The sequence below is a fragment of the Chanodichthys erythropterus genome, chromosome 13 (genome assembly GCF_024489055.1).
Source record: "Chanodichthys erythropterus isolate Z2021 chromosome 13, ASM2448905v1, whole genome shotgun sequence".
In the NCBI taxonomy this organism is placed as follows: domain Eukaryota; kingdom Metazoa; phylum Chordata; class Actinopteri; order Cypriniformes; family Xenocyprididae; genus Chanodichthys; species Chanodichthys erythropterus.
The window spans coordinates 34,296,106-34,322,810 of record NC_090233.1 but is presented as its reverse complement, the minus strand read 5'-3'; the positions used below and the strand labels follow the sequence as shown (position 1 = coordinate 34,322,810).

The 26,705-nt window shown below is 34.8% G+C and overlaps 3 protein-coding genes across 4 annotated transcripts; 2 read left to right on the top strand and 1 right to left on the bottom strand.

Moving 5' to 3' along the window:
* Positions 1–588: 588 nt before the first annotated feature.
* On the top strand, positions 589–8,157 carry slc25a15b (solute carrier family 25 member 15b). 2 transcript variants are annotated; one of them, XM_067406843.1, is made up of 7 exons: positions 589–739; positions 1,252–1,336; positions 1,993–2,251; positions 5,163–5,300; positions 5,424–5,599; positions 6,212–6,370; positions 6,488–8,157. In XM_067406843.1, the coding sequence occupies exons 2-7, from the start codon at positions 1,282–1,284 to the stop codon at positions 6,607–6,609; spliced, it is 909 nt and encodes a 302-aa protein (XP_067262944.1). In that variant the 5' UTR covers positions 589–739; positions 1,252–1,281; the 3' UTR covers positions 6,610–8,157. The 2 variants fall into 2 exon arrangements, with proteins under 2 accessions (XP_067262944.1, XP_067262945.1); XM_067406844.1 differs by lacking the exon at positions 589–739 and adding an exon at positions 747–1,153.
* A 146-nt stretch (positions 8,158–8,303) lies between these two features.
* Positions 8,304–13,304, bottom strand: tm4sf21a (transmembrane 4 L six family member 21a). Its single transcript, XM_067406845.1, has 5 exons — positions 12,981–13,304; positions 12,451–12,516; positions 9,287–9,423; positions 9,016–9,205; positions 8,304–8,535 (listed from the first exon to the last, which is right to left on the bottom strand). The coding sequence occupies exons 1-5, from the start codon at positions 13,155–13,157 to the stop codon at positions 8,527–8,529; spliced, it is 579 nt and encodes a 192-aa protein (XP_067262946.1). The 5' UTR covers positions 13,158–13,304; the 3' UTR covers positions 8,304–8,526.
* A 4,831-nt stretch (positions 13,305–18,135) lies between these two features.
* mpdu1a (mannose-P-dolichol utilization defect 1a) lies at positions 18,136–23,572 on the top strand. Its single transcript, XM_067407856.1, has 9 exons — positions 18,136–18,152; positions 18,335–18,494; positions 18,745–18,810; positions 19,206–19,338; positions 19,491–19,576; positions 19,656–19,774; positions 19,889–19,999; positions 22,576–22,727; positions 22,935–23,572. Exons 2-8 carry the CDS (start codon positions 18,383–18,385, stop codon positions 22,720–22,722), a joined length of 774 nt encoding a protein of 257 aa, XP_067263957.1. The 5' UTR covers positions 18,136–18,152; positions 18,335–18,382; the 3' UTR covers positions 22,723–22,727; positions 22,935–23,572.
* The last annotated feature ends 3,133 nt before the right edge of the window (positions 23,573–26,705 follow it).

Genomic DNA, 26,705 nt, shown 5'->3' with positions numbered 1-26,705 from the left:
GAAAGGGGAAGAGCTTACAAAACTGGTCCAAGGGAGGGGTCTGCCGCTGCCGCTGTCAACCTCCATCCCTCCAGTGATGGGAAGCTCGAGTCATTTATCCGAATCGGTTCTTTAGAACAGTTCGCTTCCAAGAGGTGGTGAAAAATGATTCAGTGATTCTCATTACACCACGTTGCTCTTGACATCGTGGTGTGGCATTTTACATGCTTTAAAACGTTTTATTAATTCATTTTACGTTTTTTATTGTTTAATTAATAAGGCTGTTCACTGTAATTCCGTGTGAGAGTTTAATTAATTGTATCCACGATACATTCAACTTGATTAGCACTTACATTAATCAATATCTCTTTTTTACGTTAATACAACACTGTTTATCGACATTTTTGTCAAACAATCGTACATACATTTCCCGTACGTTTTATTTAAGCTATTTGGTTGTTAAAATAACCTCTTTTAGAGGCACTCGGAATGAGTCATGAGAACTGCGAGCAACGATTCAGTTAGCTTTATGACCGAGTCGTTATGATTTTGCTCAAACGATTCATTGACCAGATCCGACTCAATTGAACAATACGTTCACGAATCAGACATCGCTGGCTAACGTTACACTCCTTACATACGGATCCCTGACGAGAGGTCATGACTCATCTGATCGCAAATGTGTCTGTTCAGTAAGAAGCCAGCATGAATCAAACCACCTCGCTACATATTTTCGTTTTGATCGCTTTCTTGAAATAAGGTAGGCATGCTTGGTGAATTTTTATTTTACTTTTTAGATGTTCATTCTCGCTAGTGTTCAGTCTAGGTGATGCAAGTACACGTCTGTCTGTAAAGAGCATTTTTTAATGTTACTTTAGTTTGCCTGCAACGGCAGCCACATAAAAGCAAAAATATTGCATCAGAAAGGCGTAAAGATGACGAACATCGCTGTGGTTGAAGAGCATAGCGTTTGTGTGTGAGTTTTTCAACGCCACATGGTATGCATTTGTGGCTCGTGACTTAATTTCTCCAGCCGGCGACCTGAACTTTTTTGCTGTATGACACTTGAGATTCAGCTCCATTTTGTCTGCTTATTCTTGTACATAACTTTATGTACAAAGTATTAGTTATACTTCAAACCTGCTGCAACAAATCCTGAGGAGAAAGTTACACAGTAAGGGATTGTGTAGGGGTTTTACTTTCTGAGTAAATTTGCATTGTTTAAAAGTTTTACAAAGTATTCTCATGCTTTTGCACATATCTTTGAATTAGGATTTCTTGGAGCACTTGGCACATTTCACCATGGCACCACATCCGGTGGTTCAGGCAATAATAGACCTCTCTGCTGGAGCTATAGGTAACAACTTCATCTTGCATCATCTCATTTTGGAGGGTCATTCAGAAACGTTGTCCTTTGATGATAGAGTAGGATACACTTTATTTCGGCACCACTGTGTTGTAAACCCTTTCTTTTGTCAGTCCTTTCTGACCTTTGAGCTGTGAGTTTATGCTTACCTCTGTGGTTTCACAGCCTAGACCTATTGTCTCAGCAGTCCCTGCACCACACACACACACACACACACACACACACACACACACACACACACTCTCACACACACTCACTGACCCAGGGCTACATTTCCCAAAAGCATCGCAAGCCTAAGTACATCGTTGAACCTGGCACCAATGGTATCTATGATAAACTTAGCTCACAATGCTTTTGACAGACCAACCCTGGTCAGTGAGTGTGTGTATATGTATGTGATTGTGTTTGCTACTGTTTGTAGATTAGTTGTAGATCATTGCTTTGTAACTCGGATACTACGTCTCCTTTAATTTCTGTTAACACTTTATTCTGTCAAAAGTATAATGCAAAAAAAGTTTGTAACAAGAAAAACGAGCAATACGCAAACAAATGTATTTATATAATGATTACAGTCCATTTTAATTTTCATTAACAAGAGAAGAAAATCTCTCTCTCTTTCTGTTCTCCCGCTCCTCTTTCTGCTTTAGGGGGCACAGCTTGTGTATTTAGTGGTCAACCTTTGGACACGGCTAAGGTGAAAATGCAGACATTTCCCACTTTGTACAGAGGCTTTGTGCACTGCTTTGTGTCAACATACAGACAGGTCGGCCTTCGAGGGCTCTATCAAGGTACCACACCAGCCCTCATGGCCAACATCGCGGAGAACTCTGTGCTCTTCATGTGCTATGGCTTTTGCCAGGAGGTGGTGCGCTACATCTCTGGTCAGGAGAAAGGGGCTGTGCTCAGGCAAGTGTGTCACTAATGTCACATTTACATTTATGCATTTTAGCACATGTTATCCAATGTGACTTACATTGCATTGAAGTTTATCATTTCATGCATTCCCTGGAAATCGAACCCTTAACCTTGGGGTTGCTAGCGCCATGCTTTACTGTTTGAGCTACAGGAATATTATCTATTATATAGTTTCCAAAAAACAAATGCATGATGGAAGGGGTTTGCTTCTAAAATATCCTCCTTTTTTCTTTTTTGCTTGAATTGAAGTGATTCAGAGAAGGTTGATAAGGTTTTTTCCATATATAATTAATTGCAAATAAAGTTGTTTCACTGAAGTGTACATGATGTATATACGTTTTCTTTGGATATTATTTTAAATATTACAGGAATTTATTTTTCAGTTTTTTTGAGTAACTTTTTCATAAAAATGTGTATATTGTGATAAACAATATTGTTCAAAAGTTGTGGTTAGATTTTTTTTTAAGGGTTTTGAAAGTCTCTTATGCTCTTACACCAGGATGCATTTATTTGAACAAAAATATAGTTAAAAAATACTAATATTGTGAAATATTATTATGATTATTAATATTATGATATTAAATGATTTTAAAATAACATTTGTATTAGAATATATTTAAGAAAGTAATTTATTCCTGTGATGGCAAAGCTGCATTTTCAGCAGCCATTATTCTAGTCTTCAGTGTCACATGATCCTTCAGAAATCATTACTATATTGGATTGGATTGGATTGAACTTTATTGTCCAGTCTGTTTTCACAGAGAGGAAATTTTTCTTTGACACTGTAACATACATTCACTACTTAGAAATGACATCACACATCAACAACACAATTCTATAATTAAACACTGTAAGAAAGAAAAATTAAAAATATCAACAGCCATTCTATCATTTCAATTAAAATACTGTACGATTCAAGATAATCACTGCCAATGGAAAAAAAGATCTTTTATAGACATTTTTTCTAGCCAAGGGAATTTTTAGTCTACGTCCAGATGGGAGCAATTCAAAAGCAGAGTGAAGAGGATGTGTGTTATCTTTAAAAATCGCAATTGCCATTTTACCCATGAAATGATCAAACAAGCTCTGAAGTGGCTGTTGTTTTTGTCCAGTAATCTTAATTGCTTGATTAATTATTTGTGAGAGTTTGTTCTTTTGTTTTAATGTTAGATTGCCGTACCATGAAACAATATTATATGTGAGAATACTCTCTATCATTGATCGATATAACATGGTTAGGGTCTGCTGACCGATATTAAAGCTTCTCAGTTTCCTGAGGAGACCCAAGCGTTGTCGTGCTTTTTTATGAATGTACTCCACATTACTTTCAAAATTAAGTTTCTCATCTATAATTGTACCCAAATATTTAAAATTCGAGACCTGCTCTACAGTTTTTTCCTTTATAACAACTGGTTTATATTCAGATACGGTATCTACTCTTCTCAACTGATTTCTCAAACATAGCTCCTTTGTCTTTTCAATATTAAGATATAAAAAACTACTCTCAAACCAACAAATAATACTGTCAATATACTCAAAATATGAGGTGCAGTTCATTTCATGCTGATGTCATGCTAAAGAAACTTTTCTTATTATTATCATCATTTAGTTGTGCTGTTTAATATTTTTGTGGATACTGTGATACATTTTCTCAGGATCCTTTGATTAATATAAAGTTCAAAATAACATTTATTTGAAATAGAAATCCTTTGTAACATTAGAAATATCTTTCACATTTGATCGTTTAATGTGTCTTTGCTGATTAGTTTGTATTTAATTTGCATTCTTGTATTGATTTCTTTCAAAAACAACAACAAAAAAATCTTAACGTTACTGACTTAACGTTACCTAAACTCTTGAACTTTTGAATAGTGAGTGTGTGTATATATATATATATATATATATATATAGTACAGTCCAAAAGTTTGGAACCACTAAGATTTTTAATGTTTTTAAAAGAAGTTTCGTCTGCTCACCAAGGCTACGTTTAATTAAAAATACAGTAAAAACAGTAATATTGTGAAATATTATTACAATTTAAAATAACTGTGTACTATTTAAATATATTTGACAAAGTAATTTATTCCTGTGATGCAAAGCTGAATTTTCAGCATCATTACTCCAGTCTTCAGTGTCAAATGATCCTTCAGAAATCATTCTAATATGCTGATTTGCTGCTCAATAAACATTTATGATTATTTTCAATGTTGAAAACAGTTGTGTACTTTTTTTTTCAGGATTCCTTGATGAATAGAAAGTTCAAAAGAACAGCATTTATCTGAAATACAAAGCTTCTGTAGCATTATACACTACCGTTCAAAAGTTTGGGGTCAGTAAGAATTTTTTATATTTATTTTTTGAAAAGAAATTAAAGAAATTAATACTTTTATTCAGCAAGGATGCATTAAATCAACCAAAAGTGGCAGTAAAGACATTTATAATGTTACAAAAGATTAGATTTCAGATAAACACTGTTCTTTTGAACTTTCTATTCATCAAATAATCCTGAAAAAAAATATTGTACACAAATATTTTGTACAATTGTAAACAATAAATGTTTCTTGAGCAGCAGGTCAGCATATTAGAATGATTTCTGAAGGATCATGTGACACTGAAGACTGGAGTAATGATGCTGAAAATTCAGCTTTGCCATCACAGGAATAAATTACTTTGTGAAATATATTCAAATAGAAAAGTTATTTTAAATTGTAATAATATTTCACAATATTACTGTTTTTACTGTATTTTTAATTAAATAAATGTAGCCTTGGTGAGCAGATGAAACTTCTTTTAAAAACATTAAAAATCTTAGTGGTTCCAAACTTTTGGACTGTACTATATATATATATATATCTATCTATCAAAACATTTTTAATTTTCCGTGTGTTTTCATTCTGTACAGTGACATGCAGAAAGCATGTGCAGGCTCTGTGGCCTCTATCTTCTCCTCTCTGGTCTTATGCCCCACCGAGCTGGTGAAGTGCCGACTGCAGGCTATGCATGAGATGGCCATCTCTGGCAAGATCAGCCGAAGTCAGAAGTAAAGATTGAGCTTTCCTTTCCTTGGACACTGTGCACATATTTTAAATTTACATTTAAAAGCTAGTATTACTCATGATATTGTTTATCTCCTGTCTCATCATCATATCTCTCTGTTTTTCAGCACAGTTTGGTCGGTTATAAAGAACATTATGCATAGTGAGGGTCCTGCAGGGTTCTTCCAAGGTTTAACCCCCACAATTGCCCGTGAGGTGCCAGGATATTTCTGTTTCTTTGGAGCATACGAGCTCTGTCGCTCTCTCTTTGCAGAATACATGCACTGCGGCAAGGATGACATAGGTATGGAAACGGCTATAAGTTAGATATTTTACATTTTATCTTTAAAATTCCCTTAACTAAATATATTGACAACATGATGACTAACAGCATGCTTTGTTTCTCATTTATTGATTGGTCTGGTATCTTCTGCTGTGTATTTAATGAAATGGCATACCTGAGTCAGTCATTAGGAGGACAAGGACAGACATTAAGATCAGTCAGTAAACAATGAACTCTTTGTTTTAAATAGAGCTGGTCATTAACTTTACTCTGCCGATAGCGACAGAAATGTTCATCTGAAAAATCATAACACAGTGCTCTGGCTGTAGGAGTCTCTTGTTTCAGGGGAAAATGTCAGTATAATTTGGAAAAAAAAAAGTTTGGGGTCAGAAAGACTTTTAGAAAAAATCAAAAACCGTAAAAGAAAATGCCAACAGATAAACAGTTTAAATTGTAATAATATTTCACAATCTTACTGTTGGTGATATTAATGTTAAAATCTTACTGACCCCAAACTTTTGAACTGTAGTGTAGGTTCAGTGTTAGTTTTAGCTGTTCTAGTTTGCATCTCTTTGCTCATGTTTGTAATGTGCGTGGCATATATTCTGAGATGCCCATGTCTGTGTTTTGTAGGTGTAGCTCCCATTGTGTTCAGTGGAGGTTTGGGAGGAGCTTGTCTCTGGCTTGTGGTTTACCCAATGGACTGTGTTAAATCCAGGATACAGGTCATGTCAATGACAAGCAGGCAGTCTGGCTTCTTTAAGACTTTCATGCATATCTTCAGAACAGAAGGTAAGAGAACGATGTGCTGTGCTACATATTATTATGTATAAAATCACAACTATTTAAATCTGTTTTTAACGCGTTACCTGAAACCCCCATTTGACTGTGTTTTTGTCTCATTTTCAGGCGTAAGGGCTCTATATTCTGGTTTGACTCCCACAATGATCCGTACGTTTCCGGCCAACGGTGCTCTGTTTTTAGGTTATGAAGCCAGCCGCAAAATCATGATGGCACAGTTTGAGAGCTGACCCCTCATTAACAGTATACGTATATTCTCTTGTTGGGTTTTTAGCAGTTTTTAAATTAACATTCACCAGGGCCAGTTTATAGAATTTCAGTCAGCATGCCATGGTTTGTGCACATTCTCTAACACACATGAAGCTTTGCTGTATTTATTTTATATCACTTTACAACAAGGTTCTGTTTGTTGAGTTAATGCATAAGGCATCATTGAATAATAGTTTTTCAAGAATTTTTAATTTAGGTCAGTGTATAAATATAGTATGGTTTATTCAATTCATTTGTTCATACTACATTCATGTAAAAATATACAACTTGAAATGTTAATATTTTAGTATATGTAAAAATTGACATTAACAGTGTTAACAAATTGAGCTTTAGTGTTACCATTATTTCATTTTTTTTTTTTTTTTAATCATTATTAGGGTGTTTTTTTATGTGGCTAAACCTTTGTGTGATGGTCTAGAAACATTACATTTTTGGTGCTCCATTGTGCTAGTAACACTAGTCCCATCATGCCTACCATTTGCATTTGGAACCTTGTAGTCTTGCAGTCTACCTCGCTGTAACTACCTTGCCATTTTCTTAAATCTTTAATTCCTTTAGAATATACTGTTGCTATGCAATTAACTTTTAAACGCTAATAGACAAAAGGACCATTTGAGATTAAACATGAATGACTGGACTGCTAACTGACTGAGTGTAGTTTTAGGAAAACACTTTGTATTTGTATTTATTTTGTTCAGTCAAGATTTCTGTTCTTTGTATGTTTGTAAATGGTTTTGTAGTGTTTGAGATGAGGTGAGAATACCTTCAATTTAAAGTGTTTCTCTAACTTGCTTTTAAATATGATGGGGTTCAAAACAGCCTGAGACAACCTTGTGGAAATACTTGCATTTTTAAAACATAACATTTTTTGTTAAAAAAATAAAATATGTTCCTTTTTTGCTTCATTTACAGTGGTGATCAATGTAACAAAGTTGGTTAATGACCTAAAACTGGTGAATTCATTTTACATATTAACCTTTCCTTGTTTTAAATTCATAAAAAAGGGAATTCTTGTCAAATTTAAATCCCAGATGATCAGTGTGGTCTCAGACTTTGGACCCCACTGTATGTGGGTGTTTGTGTATGTCAGCCTATGCTTGTTACATTCAGTCATTCTACCAAAAGACATTTATACAGTGGACAGACCCTACATTCATCTTTCAAATCATATAAAACCAATGTACTGAGATAAGCAGTACAATATTGCAGTATTATATTTTGTGGAATATCAGTACATTTCAAAAGGTATGACTTTAAATATTCTGCTATTTGATTCAGCACTGAAAGAGTCACGCTTGTATAGTTGAAGAACCCCAACCCTCTACAAAATTGAAAAACTTTGTAAAACCAGGATTGTATTTTTTTTACATGTGTGTGTATTTGACTTATTATAAATATTTTAAGTAATTTTGAATTAACTTCATAGGTTTCTGGAGAGAATTAAATTGTGTAATTAAATTAAATGTGAATTAAAGTCACATTCCCCACATCGTGTAACAGTTTGGGTTTTATTTATTTGTAGTATGTGTATTTAATTTCTAAACTATAAAAAATACAGATAGATACAAAAGCAAATGTTATTAATGTTATGTCATTAATTAATTTTCCTTTAAAATATTATTCACTCTGGAAATCGTTATACATAAGCTTTTACTTGAAAAAAAAAAAAAAAAAAAAAACAGTATTAAACCAAAACATCAGCAATAAACATCAATATGTGACCCTGACAACACGATTAAGTGTACACAGAAAAGTACAAGTGAACCTCTATATAAATGTTTAGAGTGCATCTTCCGCAAGAGGGCGCTTGTTAACTGATTAGGGAGGCTGAATAGTAGATGTGATCTCCCTGGCATCTGGAGCAGTGAGAGCTCAGCTTACAGTGGCTAAAAAACATGGAAGAAAGTGTAAGACAATGCCAACAGACAAAAGTCTCAGTACCGCTGTTATTAAAGTAAAAGAAAAGAACATACGACCAATCAAGTTATTTAAAACAAAGACTTTAGAAGACATTCAATCCATCTGTGATTAGCTATGTTACTTGTTTTGAATGAAGTTGTGAACAGTTAAATCGTATAATTAATTGAATTAAAGATCAAATTTCTGGTATTAACAGAAAAAATATATATATAAAAAAGCATACAAATGGCTAATTCAAATGCTAATGCTGCTTAACTGAATTTAAAACATTGTAAACCTCGCTGCATCACGTTGGTAGGCTACTTGATTGTGATTGGTCAGTAGCGACATTGAGCGTTCACCGACGTCGACAGTGTATTTTATTTATTAGAATTAGATTGTGTCATAACTTTTCTTGTATTCCTCATTCACCAATCTCTTTTTGTTTCTCAAATGGAGACTCTCACCCCTTTCTCTTTCTTGCAGGTACCACAGAGGCAGCCGAAGAGGCCGTTGATCATCTGCGCGGCACAGAGGACGAGCTGCACGGCGCTGGTCACCAGCAGTGTTGAGAACAGACCCACATTAAACTCCACCACATTCTTTGGCTCAATGCAAGTTCCCCACGTGTCACGGTCCTTAAGGTAACTCTCGTTTCTGAAAGATATAGACATAACATGTTTAAACAGAAAAAAACGTGTTATTACATGCTTTACAGTGCTGATGTGTATCTCTTACCTCTCTTTAAAGGGAGTTCCCCATATAATAAGTAAATATTTACAGTATGGTCCATTGATTAGACCCATCATTGCCACTACGAAACTATAAAGGGCGCCAGCTACACCCACTGCTGCAAATAAAATGGACAGGAACATCTGAAATAGAAAATGGAGATTTTGAGAATGATTTAATTAGTGAACAAAAGTTTAGAAAATTAATTAAAGGTGCTAAAGAGGATGTTTTGTTTTATACATTTTTGCAATATTACTTGAAACTGTCTTTACTAACTGATAAAAGACTATTTATTAGGTGCACTGAAAGGAATAATATTAATATACATCATCTGTGCACGAGGTAGGGCCTTAAAAACATCAGCCAATGATCACGTAAACGATTGGCCCTCTGGCTTGTCAATCACTGCCATGACGTTCCTTGTGAGAGACGAGCGCCGCTGCGCGCTCCAGTAACTTTCCACACTCCACAGGCGCCGCATGCTATGTTTTTGTCCGGAGACAGGAGTAACAACTGCAGATTATGAGTTACCTGCGGTGAGTCCGACATAATGAATCCACGAACACGACACAGCGAATGCCGGTGATAAACACTCGTGTTCCAATACTTGTGCATGAGTTTTGGGAGGCGTTTCCTCTAAATGAGCTGTGAAGGAGGGGGGTTGTTCTTATACATGCGCTCATTTTAAAAACTCACTAACAGTCTTTGATTTCTCAGTCGACGAAAAGATCCTCTTTAGCACCTTTAATCATTCACGTTTTTGAAAGGAGTCTCTTATGCTCACCAGGGCTGCATTTATTTGATGATAAATACAGTAAAAACAAAACCCTTATTTTAAATGTTAATATTTCACAATATTTCTGTTTTTGCTGTATTTCTGATAAAATAGAGCCTTGTTGAGAATTAGAGATTCATTTCAAAAATATGAAAAATGTTATTCTTAATATTATACTTAATTGTTCCAAACTTTTGACTGGTAGTGTGAATACAGTTGGTATCTTACTTCAGCTTTTAATGATTAAAAAAATAGAGAGAAGCATACACTGCATGCAAATGATACATATTTCAAAATTCCTGATCACACAACAACATGTCTGATAACTGAACTCCTACACATCCGTCACCGTTTGATGTGGTTGTCAGCCGGTGATTCCTGTAAAACTGTTGAGGTTCTAGAAGTCACAAACTTCAAATATTTGCTAAAAGTCACAATAAGGGCACATTTTTCAAGCCACATGTCAGACTCATGAGTCACATCTTTATAGATTTTTTTTTTTTTTCACAACAGAGGAGCGCCTGTGTATTTTCAAACAGGTCTGTACTTCGGTCTGTCCAGCACATGACAAATGATGTACATCACATGTACTTAGTTACTTTATAAATACATTTATTTGTCATACTGTTTTTGGGAAGATTCTGTCCATAGCAAAAATTCTTTCTTAATTCTGACACAGTATAGGCACTGATCTCACAACACATCTAGAAACACAACACATATCTGTCCTACGTGTATATATATTATCGTAAGAGATTTTTAATTCATTTGGCCGGTAATAGATTTAAGTAAGCAACTTAAAAGGGTTGTCTGTTTTCAGTTATGGGTTGTCTCTTTGTAATGTTATTTTCATTTTAAAGGTATTTTGGGTATTTCCTGTTGTGTTTTTTGTCCTAAGTCTTAACACCTGTTTCTCATTTGTCAGTCGATCAGTTTGTAGGCCTATATACTCCTGTTTTTTCACATTGTCATTGGTCAACTCTTGTGCATATATGTGACCATTTTCTTTTCTTTTATTAGGGCTTCAATAAGGGGTGAAATTACTCATAACTCCTATTCCATTAGGTGTAGACCCAATAGTCTTATATCATTGGAATCCTTGGCTCAAGACAAAATTCATGCATCGGATTCGTGTATTTGGCATTTCTTGAAAAACCGATCGGAACCAAACCAGTGCAGCAAGATTCTCTGGAGTCTGATTGTCAATAATTATCACAAAAAAAGTTGAAACTCTGATTCACGGTCTCTAAGGCTTGCCAAAATGTTCAAAGCCACTTTTACTAAAATTACTTGTGAACAGAATGAGATATTTTCACCAAACTCTGCACACATAGAGCTCATTTTGTGTGTATGTGTGAAATGTCTAAAACTTTCACATATACACACAACATTCATATCATTTTTTTTAGATCTCATCATACTGAACAAATTTGCCTCAAGAACCACTGCTGTTAATCAAATCATTCATTAAATATTCTAGATTATGTAAAAAACCTACTTTTGCGAACTAGTCCTAGTTTTTTTGCTCAACCTTAATAAAACCAATGAATAAATAATTATATATATAAAATAATCTAATTATCAAAAAAATGTTGAACTTTACCTTTTGGATAACTATAATAGGGTTTAGAAAAGGGTGTGGCAAAATATACTAAAAAGCCTATAAATCCTAAATTAAAACTCAGAACTTCTTGATATTTGGTGAGCACATGCAACATATGATTATAAAGAAGCATGCAAACTTTTATGGAGATCAGACCATAGGTGGCGCTATAATTGCTAACAAATTAAAAAAAACCCCATATATTTCCTATGGTAAATTGCCTCTTGGCTGTAAATGGTCTTTTCCATCTATGATCCAAGTGGTTACAGGCTTGCTAATTAAAACATAATACCTTTTGTGCTTAAAGGCCTTAAAGCGCTTGAACCCCAATATTTGCTGCTCGCAGCTATATTAGATTAGGTTTGCTTAGAATAAAATCTCTGCACTTGGCTTTCTAAATGCTCTGAATATGAAAGCTTTTTTATTTTTATCCCTAAACAGATTTACTTGTACGTTTTAAGCCAGGCATGCACAATGCTGTTCCTGGAGATCTACCTACCTGCTGAGTTCAGATCCAACCCCGATCATGTCTGTAATTATCAAGTGTTCCTGAATATCTTAATTAGCTGGTTCAGTTGTGTTTGATCAGGGTTGGAGCTGAAAGTAGGTCTCGAGGAACAGGATTGGACACCCTTGTTTTAAGCTTCAATGTGGCAAATGCATCACTTCTCCTGGGCTTGTAAATGTCTAGTGGACAATTCTCTTCATAACTTGATTACTAAAGGATTGTAGATATTTATAAACTGCAGACTAAAAATAAAGAGTATTTTGGTGGCAGGGTTGCTCACTCACCCCACAGCGATTAGCACAGCAGCCCTGCTTTCCAGTCAGGTGAATGTGAAATGCTGGAATCAACACCTGGAGAATAGAGAGGGCGTCATTTGATACATTTTGGATTGACTCTAACACACAATAAATGTATTTTGTACATTTATGTTTCAAGGCCACCCTTTTCACATTTGATTTACTTTGATTCTGATTTGGTGCAACACCACTATAATACCTTATTAGGAGAATCACACTCTTTGACTCATAAAGATAGGCATTACACATTAAACATCTTTTTCTTTTTTTTATATTATGGTTTCTTATAAAATAAAGCAAACTCTTTTCTTTACTTTCCTTTTTTTTTCTTACATTCCTTTCCTAAATCAAATTAAGACTCTGCATATTCTTACAAAGGGAGCTTATTTGTAGCAAACATGTGACTGACAAGGCCCAGACTAAACGGAGAATCATATTTATACGATATACATTATCATATATACTCTCTATGATGTTTAAATAGGGGTTACATTACAATTAAACATAACCAGACTCACCATTATCCCCCCTCCAATCAGTCCTCCCATGTATTTGACCTCCTCTGTAATTTGGCTGTTCTGCGCGTACTTTACATCCCAGCCAGGAAAAAACAGCATAATATTACAGATTATGGAGATGACCGCCAATGGGTACAGACTTGTCCCGACGCAAAGCGCACATTTTCCTGTACACATGCTGCAAGATGGGTGTTAATCCTGAAGTCAAAGAATAACAGTTGTACAGTATTTAAAATCAAAAGCTCCTTGATAAAAGACCTTGACAAAAAGTTTGGTCGTTGTCTCTCTTGTACACACCCTGAAGTCGCCTGTCTGCCAGAGTGCAGTGTTTTTATAAACACTGCTGGTCATTTATTATTGAGTAAAGATAAGACCAGCCCATGGAATACAGTTCCTCTAACCCCACCCTTTTTGGAGAATCTATGACTAAATAAACGATACAATATAAAAATATATTGTTTTATGTTCTCTTGTTTTTTAGGGACTTGTGATTGTTAACATATTAACAGTTTGTACACGGCAAGCAAATCCTATTACCAAGAAATCTCTGGAATCACACAGACTTTTTTAATAAACAACAGGGGCCATATCCACAAAACATCTTAAGTTTAAAAGTAGCTCCTAATGTGCCGATATAGGAGAAACTCTTAAAAATAATGGGCATGCCAGTCCTAATTTTAGGACTCCTAAATTTTTTGAGTATTTCACAAAGCATTTCAGAGCTAAAACCAACTTTCTAAATCTTTAAAAAGTTAGGGGTAATCAAGGGGACTTCTAAGTAAGACCAAATCACAAACAATCCTAAAATGGATGTCTGCCTCAGCAATCTGGCCAAAGACACTGTACAGCATTGAGGCAATAGGTGATAGAGCCTTGGGTGCTGAATCGTTTCTTCATAAATGCAATAAATATTTATTTTTTTTTAAGATAAATTTAATCTGCGATGACATAACATAAAGGTTCATTTATGTACAGGCAAAATGCATTGAATGATGTAGAATAAAACATTGCGGTCAAGTTTAAAATAACTTCCTATTGTCTGTGCCGATAGCCTTGTGGGCAGCTCATGTGACCCATGTTCTCTCTCCCACTTCTCTTCCTGTTTACTCACATGTCCTATCATAATAAAAATGCAAAAATGGCAAAAAAATAAATCTTTGAAAAGAAAAAAAGAAAATAATATCTGATTACATGTTGCAGTTTGTTTTCACGAGTTCACACTTACAAATGATCGAATAAAGTAAATGAGTAAAATTAGTGTATTTGACGTGCTGTCCAAGGGGATTGAGGGCTCCGAGCTCGGAATTTAGCCCAGACACAGAGTACTCCTCCATATCCTCCTCTCAAGTTGATTAGATTAACCATTTGAACGTGCTCTTCCCGACCGTTGTTTATAAAACATCATTTGTCGCTTGAATTCTGCAGTCTCTCGAGATGCAGACATGTAAGAGGCTGACAACATATACTTGTTTACTTAGTGACATTTAGCCTACATTTTAAAATCTTTATTTGAATATGGCAACGATTTTTGTTTTAAAATCTTTATTTGAATATGACAACATGATACCTCGTTCTACAGTATTTCTATGATGACAGAGACCCCTGCCCTATCAGCTGAATCACTGTGTGCATTGTTAGTAAGTCTGTTGCTATCATTCATAGCAACGAGGTCAACCCCGCCCTTACTCGTAGCTTAAGACTTCTCTCTGTTCCTTAGTAAAAGTTGGTTTCAGCAGCTTTGCGAATAGGTTTTAAGAGAAAACTCTTAACTAAGAACTTTTACTGCTATTTAGGAGAATGAAATGTTTTGTGAATACGGCTCTGGACCTTATAGCTTTTAAAACAACCATCATCAAACATTAAAAACTACAGTCTATGACCCATTTATACAAATTTATGTTTATAACATAATATATATGTTTTATATGCATTTTATTAAATTTTTGTGGAGATTCAGAAATGTCACTCTGGTTGTCATAACACATATAAACAGTACATAATCATTCAGTTGCAGCCAGAGGCAGGTCTGACATGAAAGAAATTATGAACTGCGGGAAATATGTATGTGGGATGTATTCACTTGACTAAATTATGTTTGAAAAGGGTGCTATAAACCAAATGCACTGTGGGACTTTGGACTGTCTGCGTACTGAGAGAAAAACACCTTGACAATGACGCTGTAAAACAAATAATGTTATCTAAAAGACCATCAATGTCAGTATAAAAGAGGAATTATTAAACGACAGTTGCCTCCCAGCCTATATGTATTAATAACATGTACTCATTCTGCTGTTGTAACTGGTTTATTTCACTCAAGAAAGTTCCCACGCTTTTGAACATTTTGTGTTAGCATTTCCATTAAAGGAGTAGAACAAATTTCTAATGACTGAGAATAAACAGATTTTGTTTGTCACACAGTATGAGTTAGTTTTTGATGTTCGGCAGAGTTTATGTTTGAGAAGAGGTGCTGTCATAGTTTATGGAAACACTACAAGAACACATCTCTCCTTTAAAGGCTTTTCCTGTTTGCGTAACCCCTAACCCCAGCAAACTAAAACATACCGACTGACACACCCTTTTAGGGAAACCATGGACAAAAAGATTGCGGCAATCTTTCATTAAAAGTATCAAACCATTGTAAAATCACATATAATGTCAATGTCACAAAATATTTATTTGGAAAGTGTTTTAAATGAAACAATAAAATTCCAAAGCACTCACATGGTTAAGCATAAAAAGCCTTTAATAAATTGATCTAAGTCATTAAAACATTAAAAAGTGTTGATCAAGGCGTTTTGGCTTGACACGGCCTTCTTCAGGATGCACATCCCTTCATGCAAGCATTCTTTAAACTAATAGCAATAAGTGGATCATCAAAACAGCTGGGTGTGGCTATAACTACATAAATCATTATAGTAAATTCCAATGCAAAAATAAAAAATAAAATGTTGGTTCATCTGATATTTTCCTCTCATGTATCCATTGAGTGATAGTGGCTACGTGTTTATACCCATGTAGCATAGTGACTTGTTTTGGAGTGTTTTAAATAGTTTACTTAGATCAGTAAAAGAATAACACATATCTTTTGTGTTAAATGAATATGAACCAGTATCAGATTATAAAGTCCTCTTATCTTGGCATCTTATCTCAGTATTCGTTCATGATTTAATTTTTAACGTGAATGATTTAATTTCTTCCATTGTCTCAAACACAATTCACACAAATTTGCTCAATCGGATTAGCATGACAGGATAACGATCATCAATATCCTCAGTTTCCCCTCATACTTAGCTTGTATAGTTGTCAGTTCAGAAAATAAAAACAATTCCTTTGTTTATGCTTCAGTACTTAATTTGCATGCACCAAAAATCATCAACTGAAACTTGTGAGAATAAGCAAAGCATTAAAAGAGGTTTTAAAACAAAACAAAAATACATACATAAATAAATAATTAAATACACATAATTATATAGAAATTAATTTTCTAATAATAAATCTATTTACAGCATCATAAAAAGTTAATAGGAAGGCAACACAAGCCAAACATAAACATCTCCCATGAGAAATTTACTGATTACATGTTTAGCATGATAGGCATGATTAGTGGCTCATACTGTGTGTTATTTTTAGGGGAATAAATTGTAATATAGCTGTAGTTACAGTGCAGTGACAAATTGAAAATAATGTAAATTGCCCCTTACCTGGGCCATTAAGCCTCCTGTTTTTTTTATAGAATGTATAAAATACATCTGATATCATTTGTTTTTAAAGTATCGTTCATATAATATTACTACTAAGAATTTTACATGTATACTATTTTATTTATATAATGTCAACTTAGTACCCTCAAATTGAATAAAGTATGGTGACAGAAAAGTCCATATTTAAAAAGACATCTATTTACATGTATATGCACTTCATTTATATGACTATAAATTCAGATTGGACTATTCTACTCAGTTATTGTTAAGGTCGAGTAGTAAAGATGTTTGAAATTCAACTGTATTAATATTATGTTTTTTTTTTTTTTGTTTTTTTTTTATTTAAATAATACCAAAAATATGACCATGGACCACAAAAGCAGTCATTAGGGTAAATTGTTTTTTAAAATTGAGATTTATTCATCATCTGAAATCTGAATAAATAACCTTTCCATTGATGTATGGTTTGTTAGGATAGGACAATATTTGGCTGCAATTTTGGATGCAACTACAGTAGTCTACATTTGAAGTGGATCAAAACCTTTCATCAAAGTTGTCCTAAAACCTTCTTAGGACAACTTAGTTCTTAGGACAACTTTGATGAACTTTTTTGATCCACTTCAAATGTTGACTACTGTATTTGAAAATCTGGAATCTGAGGGTGCAAAAAATAAATAAATAAAAATATTGAAAAAATAGCCTTTAAAGTTGTCGAAATTAAGTCCTTAGCAGCACATATTACTACTAAATACATTTTTGATATATTTAAGGTAGGAAATTTACAAAATATCTTTATGGAACATGATCTTTACTTAATATACTAATGAAAAGAAAAATAAATCATTTTGATCCATACAATCGTATTGTTGGTATTTCCACAAATATACCCAACTTCTGACTGGTTTTTTGGTCCAGGGTCACAAATAATGTGAAATGTATTTGGTGAAGAAAATGTAGGCCTATGTGCTTTGTTGTTTGATTGAGAACTCTCAGAAATGAAGAGACAATTTCCCCAAGAGAGCACTTGTTAGCTGATTGGTGTATTTGAATCGATTTAAATGCGGCCGCTTTAGATTTTTGCTGAATTCGGAACGGAATACTAGCATACTGCTCTTATTTTATTTATTTTTTTACCATATCTTTCTACGGCAGGAATAAAAAGAGAAGAATGCTAGTATGCGACATTTGTCTGTATGTCTGAGCCGCGAGCGCCCCCTGTACGAACACAGTTTTCCAGTGCTGCTGGTCTGGCGCGGCGTACTGATGCCAAAAACATGGAGTTGCGGAAAAACAAAAACTATTTTGTGAACTAAACAGGCTTTGATTATTAAATAATTTAACTTCGTTAACACATTTCCAGGAAAATGCTCTCCATTCGGGTGCTTTAAAAACAGCATAAGCTAACTGCCGTACATGTATATGATCTCTAACCCCAGAGACATGCACGCCCCTCTAAAACTTAACATCATTGGTGAGGCTTGCTTTACCGTCAATTTACCATCATTTGTTATGAATGGCCATTAGTTTTAAAAAAGATTTAGCTTAGACGTTATAAACGACGACAAAAAAGTCACGTATTTTAGACGACTAGTTTAGCCTTGTAAAAGGAAGTTGCCAATGTATTTAATTCACTGATTATTGTCCGTGCTGAAGATCTGGGTCGGGATACGATAAACGACCACTGACAGGACTACATGAACTATGGACACGTCTGACCAAGGGACGATGCCTCCGTTGAAAGATTTTTTGTTAACTTTCTTCATGCCAGAAAAATGTTATGACCACTTTTTCATTTACTTCAATTTTATGCACGGTAAGCTTTTTTCTCGTATAAACTTGTGAAAATGTCAGTGAATGTATCCATATATTTATTTTTCAGTGAATATATGTCCTGATTTGTGAAAACATATCCTAAACAAAAGCATTTTACTGTTATGTTATCGTAATAGCATTATTACTGCATCACACAGATGACTTGTTGTAATGATGTTAATGTGTGTGTGCACATATGACAGATGTTCATGTAGACATGATATTTATTTACTGTGTGTATTGATCTCTAGTACCTTGTCTGAAGATTGTCCTGAGTAAGACTATGGGAATATTTATTTTGATGGGAATTGTTATTGGTAAGTAGTAGTCTATTTAATATCCTCCAAAGTTGAAAAAATATTGACACTGTGTTTTATAGTATGTGTTTATCAACTTATTCCCTGGGTTATTATAGTTAAATAAAACTAAAGCCATAAAAAAACTCTTCTGTCACTTGAAAAACAAACCTTTACTAAAAATAAAATAAAATACAAAAAAAAAAAAAACCTTTCTTTTTTTAAATTTAAGCTAGTTTCCAAGGTAACTTTTCTCATTTTAGTTTAATAAAATCAGAAGAAAAGAAAAAAACAATAATAAAAACTATATTGGAAAACTAAAAAAAAATGTAAACTTTAACTAAAATGAAAACAGAAAATATGAAAATGAAAACTAATTCAAAATAATAATAAAATAACACTGCTTCTTTGCACAGCTCCACTGCCTCAGATCTGCAAAGTCCTTTGGTCTGGAAGTTCTAATGGACTGTGTCTTGCATCTGTTTTTCTGGAGATGTTGGCCATCTCTACTCATGCAGCTTTCTGCTACACTCAAAACTTTCCCATTGGGTAAAACAGCTTTTGCCTTAATGTCAAAAGTTTACATATACTGTAGAGAGGAATGTGCTAAGTGTCATGCTTAGACATGCATATGTGTGTGTGTGTGTGTGTGTGTGTGTGTGTGTGTGTGTGTGTGTGTGTGTGTGTGTGTGTGTATGCAGAGCCTGGGGGGAAAGTTTGTTTGCATTGATCCAGATTGCTGTCCTGGCATTGCTCATCCAGCACTACCGAGGGAAAACCATAAAAGGTTAGAAAAAGAAGGCTTAAACCATATGGAGAGAATGTCCTTCTTCATAATCTAATGTGTGTTTTGGTTCTTCATGCAGGTATATATTTTCTTGCTCTATACTGTGGCTTTATGTTCCTGCTGGCCTCACCTTTGACCCCTGTGTCAGTGGTTTGGACACTGCATGATTGGAATGTGCTGTTGGTTGTTGCTGGAAGGGTAAGACAGGACTTTGTTCAACCCCCCACCCCAAAAATCTGCATGTGTAAAAAATTTTTTAATAAAAACAAACAAGAACATTTTTTTGTGTATTTTATGTTATTTGTGTTTCAGTTTTTCCAGGCAGGCAGTAACTTTAAATGTGGACACACAGGACAGCTTTCTGCACTCTCTGTTTTCCTGGACTTTCTCGGCTCTCTGGGGCGTACCTTCAGTTCCCTGCAGGTGCAAACTCACACACACACACACACACACACATGTACATGTACTGGTTCAGGGCAGATATTGTACTCATGTAAGGGAGACTAGGGTTGGTTGTCAAACAGGGATATTGTTTCAAGGTCTATATCTCAGTAACTGGTTTTGAGTTAAATGTCCTATTACACAAATGTTTGTGAGATAAATGTTTTATCTAGCAGTGGTTTTATATGATGGCTTTCAAAAACAAAGTCAAATACACCATATTGCCAAAAGTTTTGGGACGCCTGCCTTTATGTGCACATGAACTTTATTGACATCCCATTCCTAATCTGTAGGGTTTAATATGGAGTTGGCCCACCCTTTGCAGCTATAACAGCTTCAACTCTTCTGGGAATGCTTTCCACAAGGTTTAGGAGTGTGTTTATGGAAATTTTTGTCCATTCTTCTAGAAGCACATTTGTGAGGTCAGGTAGTGATGTTGGCGAGAAGGCCTGGCTCACAATCTCCGCTCTAATTCATCCCAAAGGTGTTCTATCGGGTTGAGGTCAGGACTCTGTGCAGGCCAGTCAAGTTCCTCCACACCAAACTCGCTCATCCATGTCTTTATGGACTTGCTTTGTGCACTGGTGCGCAGTCATGTTGGAACAGGAAGGGGCCATCCCCAAACTGTTCCCACAAAGTTGGGAGCATGAAATTGTCCAAAATGTCTTGGTATGCTGAAGCATTAAGAGTTCCTTTCACTGGAACTAAGGGTTCAAGCCCAACCCCTGAAAAACAACCCCACACCGTAATCCCCCCTCCACCAAACTTTACACTTGGCACAATGCAGTCAGGCAAGTACTGTTCTCCTGCAACTGCTAAACCCAGACGCGTCCATCAGATTGCCAGACAGAGAAGCGTGATTGGTCACTCCAGAGAACACGTCTCCACTGCTCTAGAGTCCAGTGGTGGCGTGCTTTACACCACTGTATCCGACGCTTTGCATTGCACTTGGTGATGTAAGGCTTGGATGCAGCTGCTCGGCCATGGAAACCCATTCCATTAAGATCTCTACATGCTGTTCTTGAGCTAATCTGAAGGCCACAAGAAGTTTGGAGGTCTGTAGCTATTGACTGCAGAAAGTTGATGACTTCTGCTCACTGTGCGCCTCAGCATGCGCTGACCCCGCTCTGTGATTTTACGTGGCCTACCACTGCTTGGCTGAGTTGATGTTGTTCCCAATTGCTTCCACTTTTCCACTTTTATGATACCACTAACAGTTGACTGTGGAATATTTAGTAGGCAATTTCAGGAATGGACTTGTTGCACAGGTGGCAACCTATCACGGTACCATGCTTGAATTCACCGAGCTCCTGAGAGCGACTTATTCTTTCACAGATGTTTGTAGAAGCAGTCTGCATGCCTAGGTGCTTGATTTTATACCTGTGGCCATGGAAATGATTGGAACACTTGAATTAAATGATTTGGAGGGGTGTCCCAATACTTTTGGCAATAAAGTGTACCTGAAACTCCTTTTAAATTATAATTTTTGTGAATTCTGTCCTACAAACTAAAGTTTTAATGTCATAGTATTTTTGCTATGGCTGTTGATCACACTGGCATACATTAGGATAGTGGCCAACTATGTAAAGATTTCTCAGGTCAGTCAAGCTGTCACAATTTTATACATTTTTAAAATTATAAATATTTTATATTTATTTAAATAAAATATATTTATTTAAATAATACAATTCTAAACAAATGTGCAGTTGATTAATAATGATACGTATTGATAAAAAAGGTTTGTTATTGTACAACCCCATTTCCAGAAAAGTTTTGTGAAATGCAATAAAATCAAGAATCTGTGATTTGTTAATTCTCTTGAACCTTCATTTAACTGACAAAAGTACAAAGAAAATTTTTCCAATGTTTTCGCTGATCAACTTAATTGTATTTTGTAAATATAAATCAATTTTGATTAAGATGGCTGCAACGCACTCCAAAAACGTTGGGAAAGAGGAAAAATAAAATTGAAACGATTCTATGATATCCAACATAAACAGTTTTGAAACAGTCCACAATAAGTAGGTGAATTGGTAATAGGTGAGAGTATCGTGTTTGGGTATAAAAGGAGCATACATCAAAGGCTCAGGCTCAAGCACTTTGTGCCAAATTTCATGAGAGAATTTTCAAACAATTAAAAAATCACATTTCTCAATGCTTGATTAGAGTTAGTTAGCGTTAGAGTATACTTTATTGTCCTTTTCAGGAAATTTGTTTTGGACTCAAAGCTGCAAAAATGCACAATCATACACACACAACACACAATAAACAATATAAAAAAAAGAGTTCCACTGTAAGAACTTGTGCTGTAGGTCAGTGTTTAATTAACTATCTTTTTTTTTTCTGGGCAATAATAGTACAAATGTTTATAGCTTTTTTTAATCCAAGACTTTAAGATATTTTCCTGTACAGAAAATACATGTATTTATTTAAATATTTACTGTAGTAAAATGTGTGACAACTAGCTCTGGTCTTCATATTCATATTAGTATGTTAATATTACCCATTATTATTATGATATCTCTTTTCATATTTATAATCTCTCTCTCTTTCTGAAGGTCACAGGCCTTTCTCTCTCAAGTCAGATGCATGCACTGGCCTGTTGTGGCAGTGGGGTGATGTTAGCACAGATCCTGATGTACTGGAATAAATGCATGACAAACCGTGAGAAAGAAGGGCAAGTGCAGAAAGACAAAGCTGAATAAAAGAGGTAAAATGATCTCTGCTTGTATGCAGAATGTATCCTGTGTGTTTAAGAGTGCTAATTCACTGAATGTCCCCAAAATCATTGTGAAATCTCATTTCTATCTCCATTAAACCTCTTGTCATGTAGCAGTATCATATGCATGTCAAAACCTGCTAGTGAATAGTGAAGTCAAGTTGATTTTTTTTTCTTTCTATTTTTTTCTATTTATAGAGCAAAGGAAAGAGGTTTCAGCTGTTCGGACTATCGACGTGATTTTGAGCCCCATTCTGTTGGTAATCAAATGAATTGTATGTGTTTTAGTAATGGCTTTATTATACAAACCATCTTCATATCAGTAGTGTTATCAAATCTAAATTGGGTAAATTCAGCAAAAGCTGAATATTTTTCTGACGTGAACAGTACTAATTTGATTTGCTTGGGTAAATTCTGCACTAATTCAGTTAATGCTGGGAGCAGATGTGATAAATCTGTTGGATCATCTGATCCATCTCTGTATAAAAGTGAACAAGCAAAAAAGACAAACTTTGAATGCTTTAGAAGCCAAAATTTGAATGCTTAATTCTCAAGTCAGCCTCTGTGTGGCAGTAGTAACGAACTCAAGTGAGCTTGTGAAGATTGCAAAAGGCACCACCAGGAGGCAGAAGAGTAGTTTTTACTCTTTTTATTGCGAATTATTGAGTTTCTACTTTCATGCATTCTCTAGTATTGTGAATATATGTTGTTTCTTATTTTTTTCTGTTTGTTACTTGGTCAGATATATTCTGACTTGTCTCAGAATGTGCTTTTGCACTCCTGGAAAAAGAGGTTGTGAATCATCCAAAATCTCATGAAATGTTTATATTTTCAGTCTTAAGATGTAATTTTCAGACATGTTTTTCTGTAATAAATAATGTTGTTTCCTTTTACATAATCAGTTTTTTTTTCTCATATTGGATGAAAGTATCTTGGGGATTAGTAGTGAAGTCAACAAGTAGTTTAAAGGTATTGAAATGACAGACAGCATGTCCCCCGGTGTTGCTTAGGCGCTGTGTTGACGCTGTGGTGTGGTTTGTTTGTTGGGTCTGGTTGTGTAGTCTTGGCTCTGTCTGCTTTGTGGGAGGTCTTCTCTGCGGGGCTGTGTGTGTTTCCGGAGCAATGAAAACTCGCTGAAACATGAGTCATAAAGCGTCTGTGCATGCGTGTGGTTCGCTCCTTATCTACCTGTCTGACAGACCTCAATCTACCATCATAATGATCTAATCTCTGTCTGTGTGGAAACACCACACTGTGCGTGTGTTTGTTTGCCCTGCCCGTGTGGGTCTGAAAGAATCGTGTGTGTTTGTGTGTGAGGACTTATGTGATTTACTTATGTATTCCATCCTTACAATTTTTCCATGTGTTTTTCCATGAGTTTTAGAGATTTTGATTGTGTATCTGTATTATCGGATCACTTTGATGTGTGTTGTTTGGTTGTGTCTGATAAGCAGCCCATTGATGCAATTCTTTCATAGATCTTAAGAATGTGCTCTTGGTGTTTGGTGAGTATTTCTATCTGTGTGGGCCACACTCGAGTGGCTGATGATAAAGATCCGACTGTAGATAGTAATTCACGGTGCTCTGAAATTTGGACAAACACGAACGATTAAAAATTCTGAATGAGTGCAGATGATGTAAACCTCATTTAGATAGGGGTGTTTCTTCAATTTCAGGAACTTTTATGTGCCAGGGATATATATATATATATATATATATATATATATATATATATATATATATATATATATATATATGTGTGTATGTATATATATATATATATAAATTACAATGTACAGATTTCGATTCATTTTCTTTCTGAAGTTTTCCTTTAACATTTAAATTAAAATTTTGAATTTGGGTAACACTTTATAGTGCCGTAGTTACATGTTACTACATGTCCTTACTATAGTAATAACAGTAAATTATGCATAATTACATATAACTAACCATAATCCAAAACTCTATAGTAAGTACATGTAGTTAATTAATAGTATTTATTTGGGTAAGTACTGAGTAATTATAAAATTATTAATTTTTATATATATATGTATGTGTATATATATATATATATACACACAAAAAGCAAAATACATCCATTTCAAAAATTAAAGTTTTTTTTCAGAAGTTATTATACATGTTTACCAAAAGTATGAAAGAAAAGCTTGGGAAAAAATTAAATAAGAGACATGATGTGCAGATTATTATGTTTAATTTTCAATCTGTAATTTTGATATTTTGTAAAATGTGTGAAAGGAATAAATTAATTGTGTGTATTTGGGTGCTAGTAAAATACTAGCTATGAAATTAGACTTGGCAAGATAAAGGAATGAGACATTTTAATCCAACAATTTCCATCACCTGTTATTTTCATTATGGCAGATGAGGCTGTGGTTGAAATGTTCATGAATTTGAGGAAAAATTCCCCTGTGATGTATGTATGAACACTGTTGGACATTGTTAGTAGACAATTCTAATGAACTATTGAGAGTGTAAAAAGTGTTTAAAAGTTTAGTGTGTAGGTCCACATGGCCAAAAGTGCTCCAAGTTGATGCAGTCATTTTGAGTAAAGTGGAAAAACACTCCTTCAGAATCAGCATTGCTATGTGTCTGTCTTTCTCTCTCTCTCTTTGTCTTTCTCTCTGTCTCTCTTCATCCTCCATGCAAGAGCAGCTGCAGTGGATCAATACTCCAATCTGAGTGTTGAAATCCCTCTGCAGTTCAGTGCAGCATGTCAAAACACTCTCCTTCTCTCCAGTTTTTCCTGTGAGCTGACAAAAAGTTGGCAAAAAAGTTGCTTACCAAAAATAGTATCCTGACTGAAAAAAATGAAATGACATTGCTTACATGCTCACACAAAATATGTCTGTGAGAGAAAGATGAAGAAAGAGATAGAAATGAAAGGTGTAGAAAGGTCATCTGTCACCCATCATACCTGCAACGGTTCTTGGAATTTTTGTCCGTCTGGCCAGGCTGGATTCACAGAGAATTAGTGATAGGGTTAGTTAAAGTTAGAGTTAGAGTTAGAGTAGGGTATACTTTTTGTCCTTTTCAGGAAATTTGTTTTGAACTCAAAGCTGCAGTGGTATACAACAGACGACAAAACAATAATAATAAAATAAAATAAGATATAATAATGTGTTTCCTGCTTAAGATAATGTGTTTCCTACCTAAAGATAGGAATGTGTTTCCTATACTTAAAGTTGGGTAGAACTCAGTAATAGAATTGAAATCAAGTTTATCAAGCAGCTTCTTGAAACTTTAGCAAACTTGTTCATCCATGCTTTATTAAACTCTCTCTAGCAAACAAAAACACTTTATCACCTGCCAGTATAATCTTTTATATAGTTTTATGGTATTTCTTCTTTGCATTTTTTAAATACAGTGAAATAATGTTATTATTTTTTATTTTCTGTATTTAAAGAAATTATTAGGGCTAATCTTTAGTCGACGAGAAGAAGCTTAGTCTACCAAAACTGGTATTAGTCGGTAAGTCACAGAAAAAAAAAAAAAAACTCCACAGGAAGTGGCAAAATCATACAGTCTGTGACGGACAGATTGTTAACAGGCATGAAATTCAAACATTCATCTAGCTCAAATATGGTTTATCACTTGAAACATGTAAGAAGTAGCAACTTTATAAGTCCGTTCGCTCTAACATTAACTTAGATAAATGTGGGCTATTATTTGCCTTTTTTCCAAGTGTTTGCGTAAAGAGCGCTCTTACTGCATGACATGGAGGCGCCGAAGCGATCACTTGCATTTAACTTAAAATACTCCATTATTTTTGTTCATACAGAGAAGAATAATCCAACATTCGAAACTGCAAATGGATTTTTTTTATTTCTGTAAACTCACAATAATAACAAAACGTTGTGCTTTTGCAAAAATAATGAAAACACAGGATGAGCTTTCTGCTGTCTCAGTATCGAGTGAACTTGAGCTCTTCACAAAAATGAACTTTAAGGC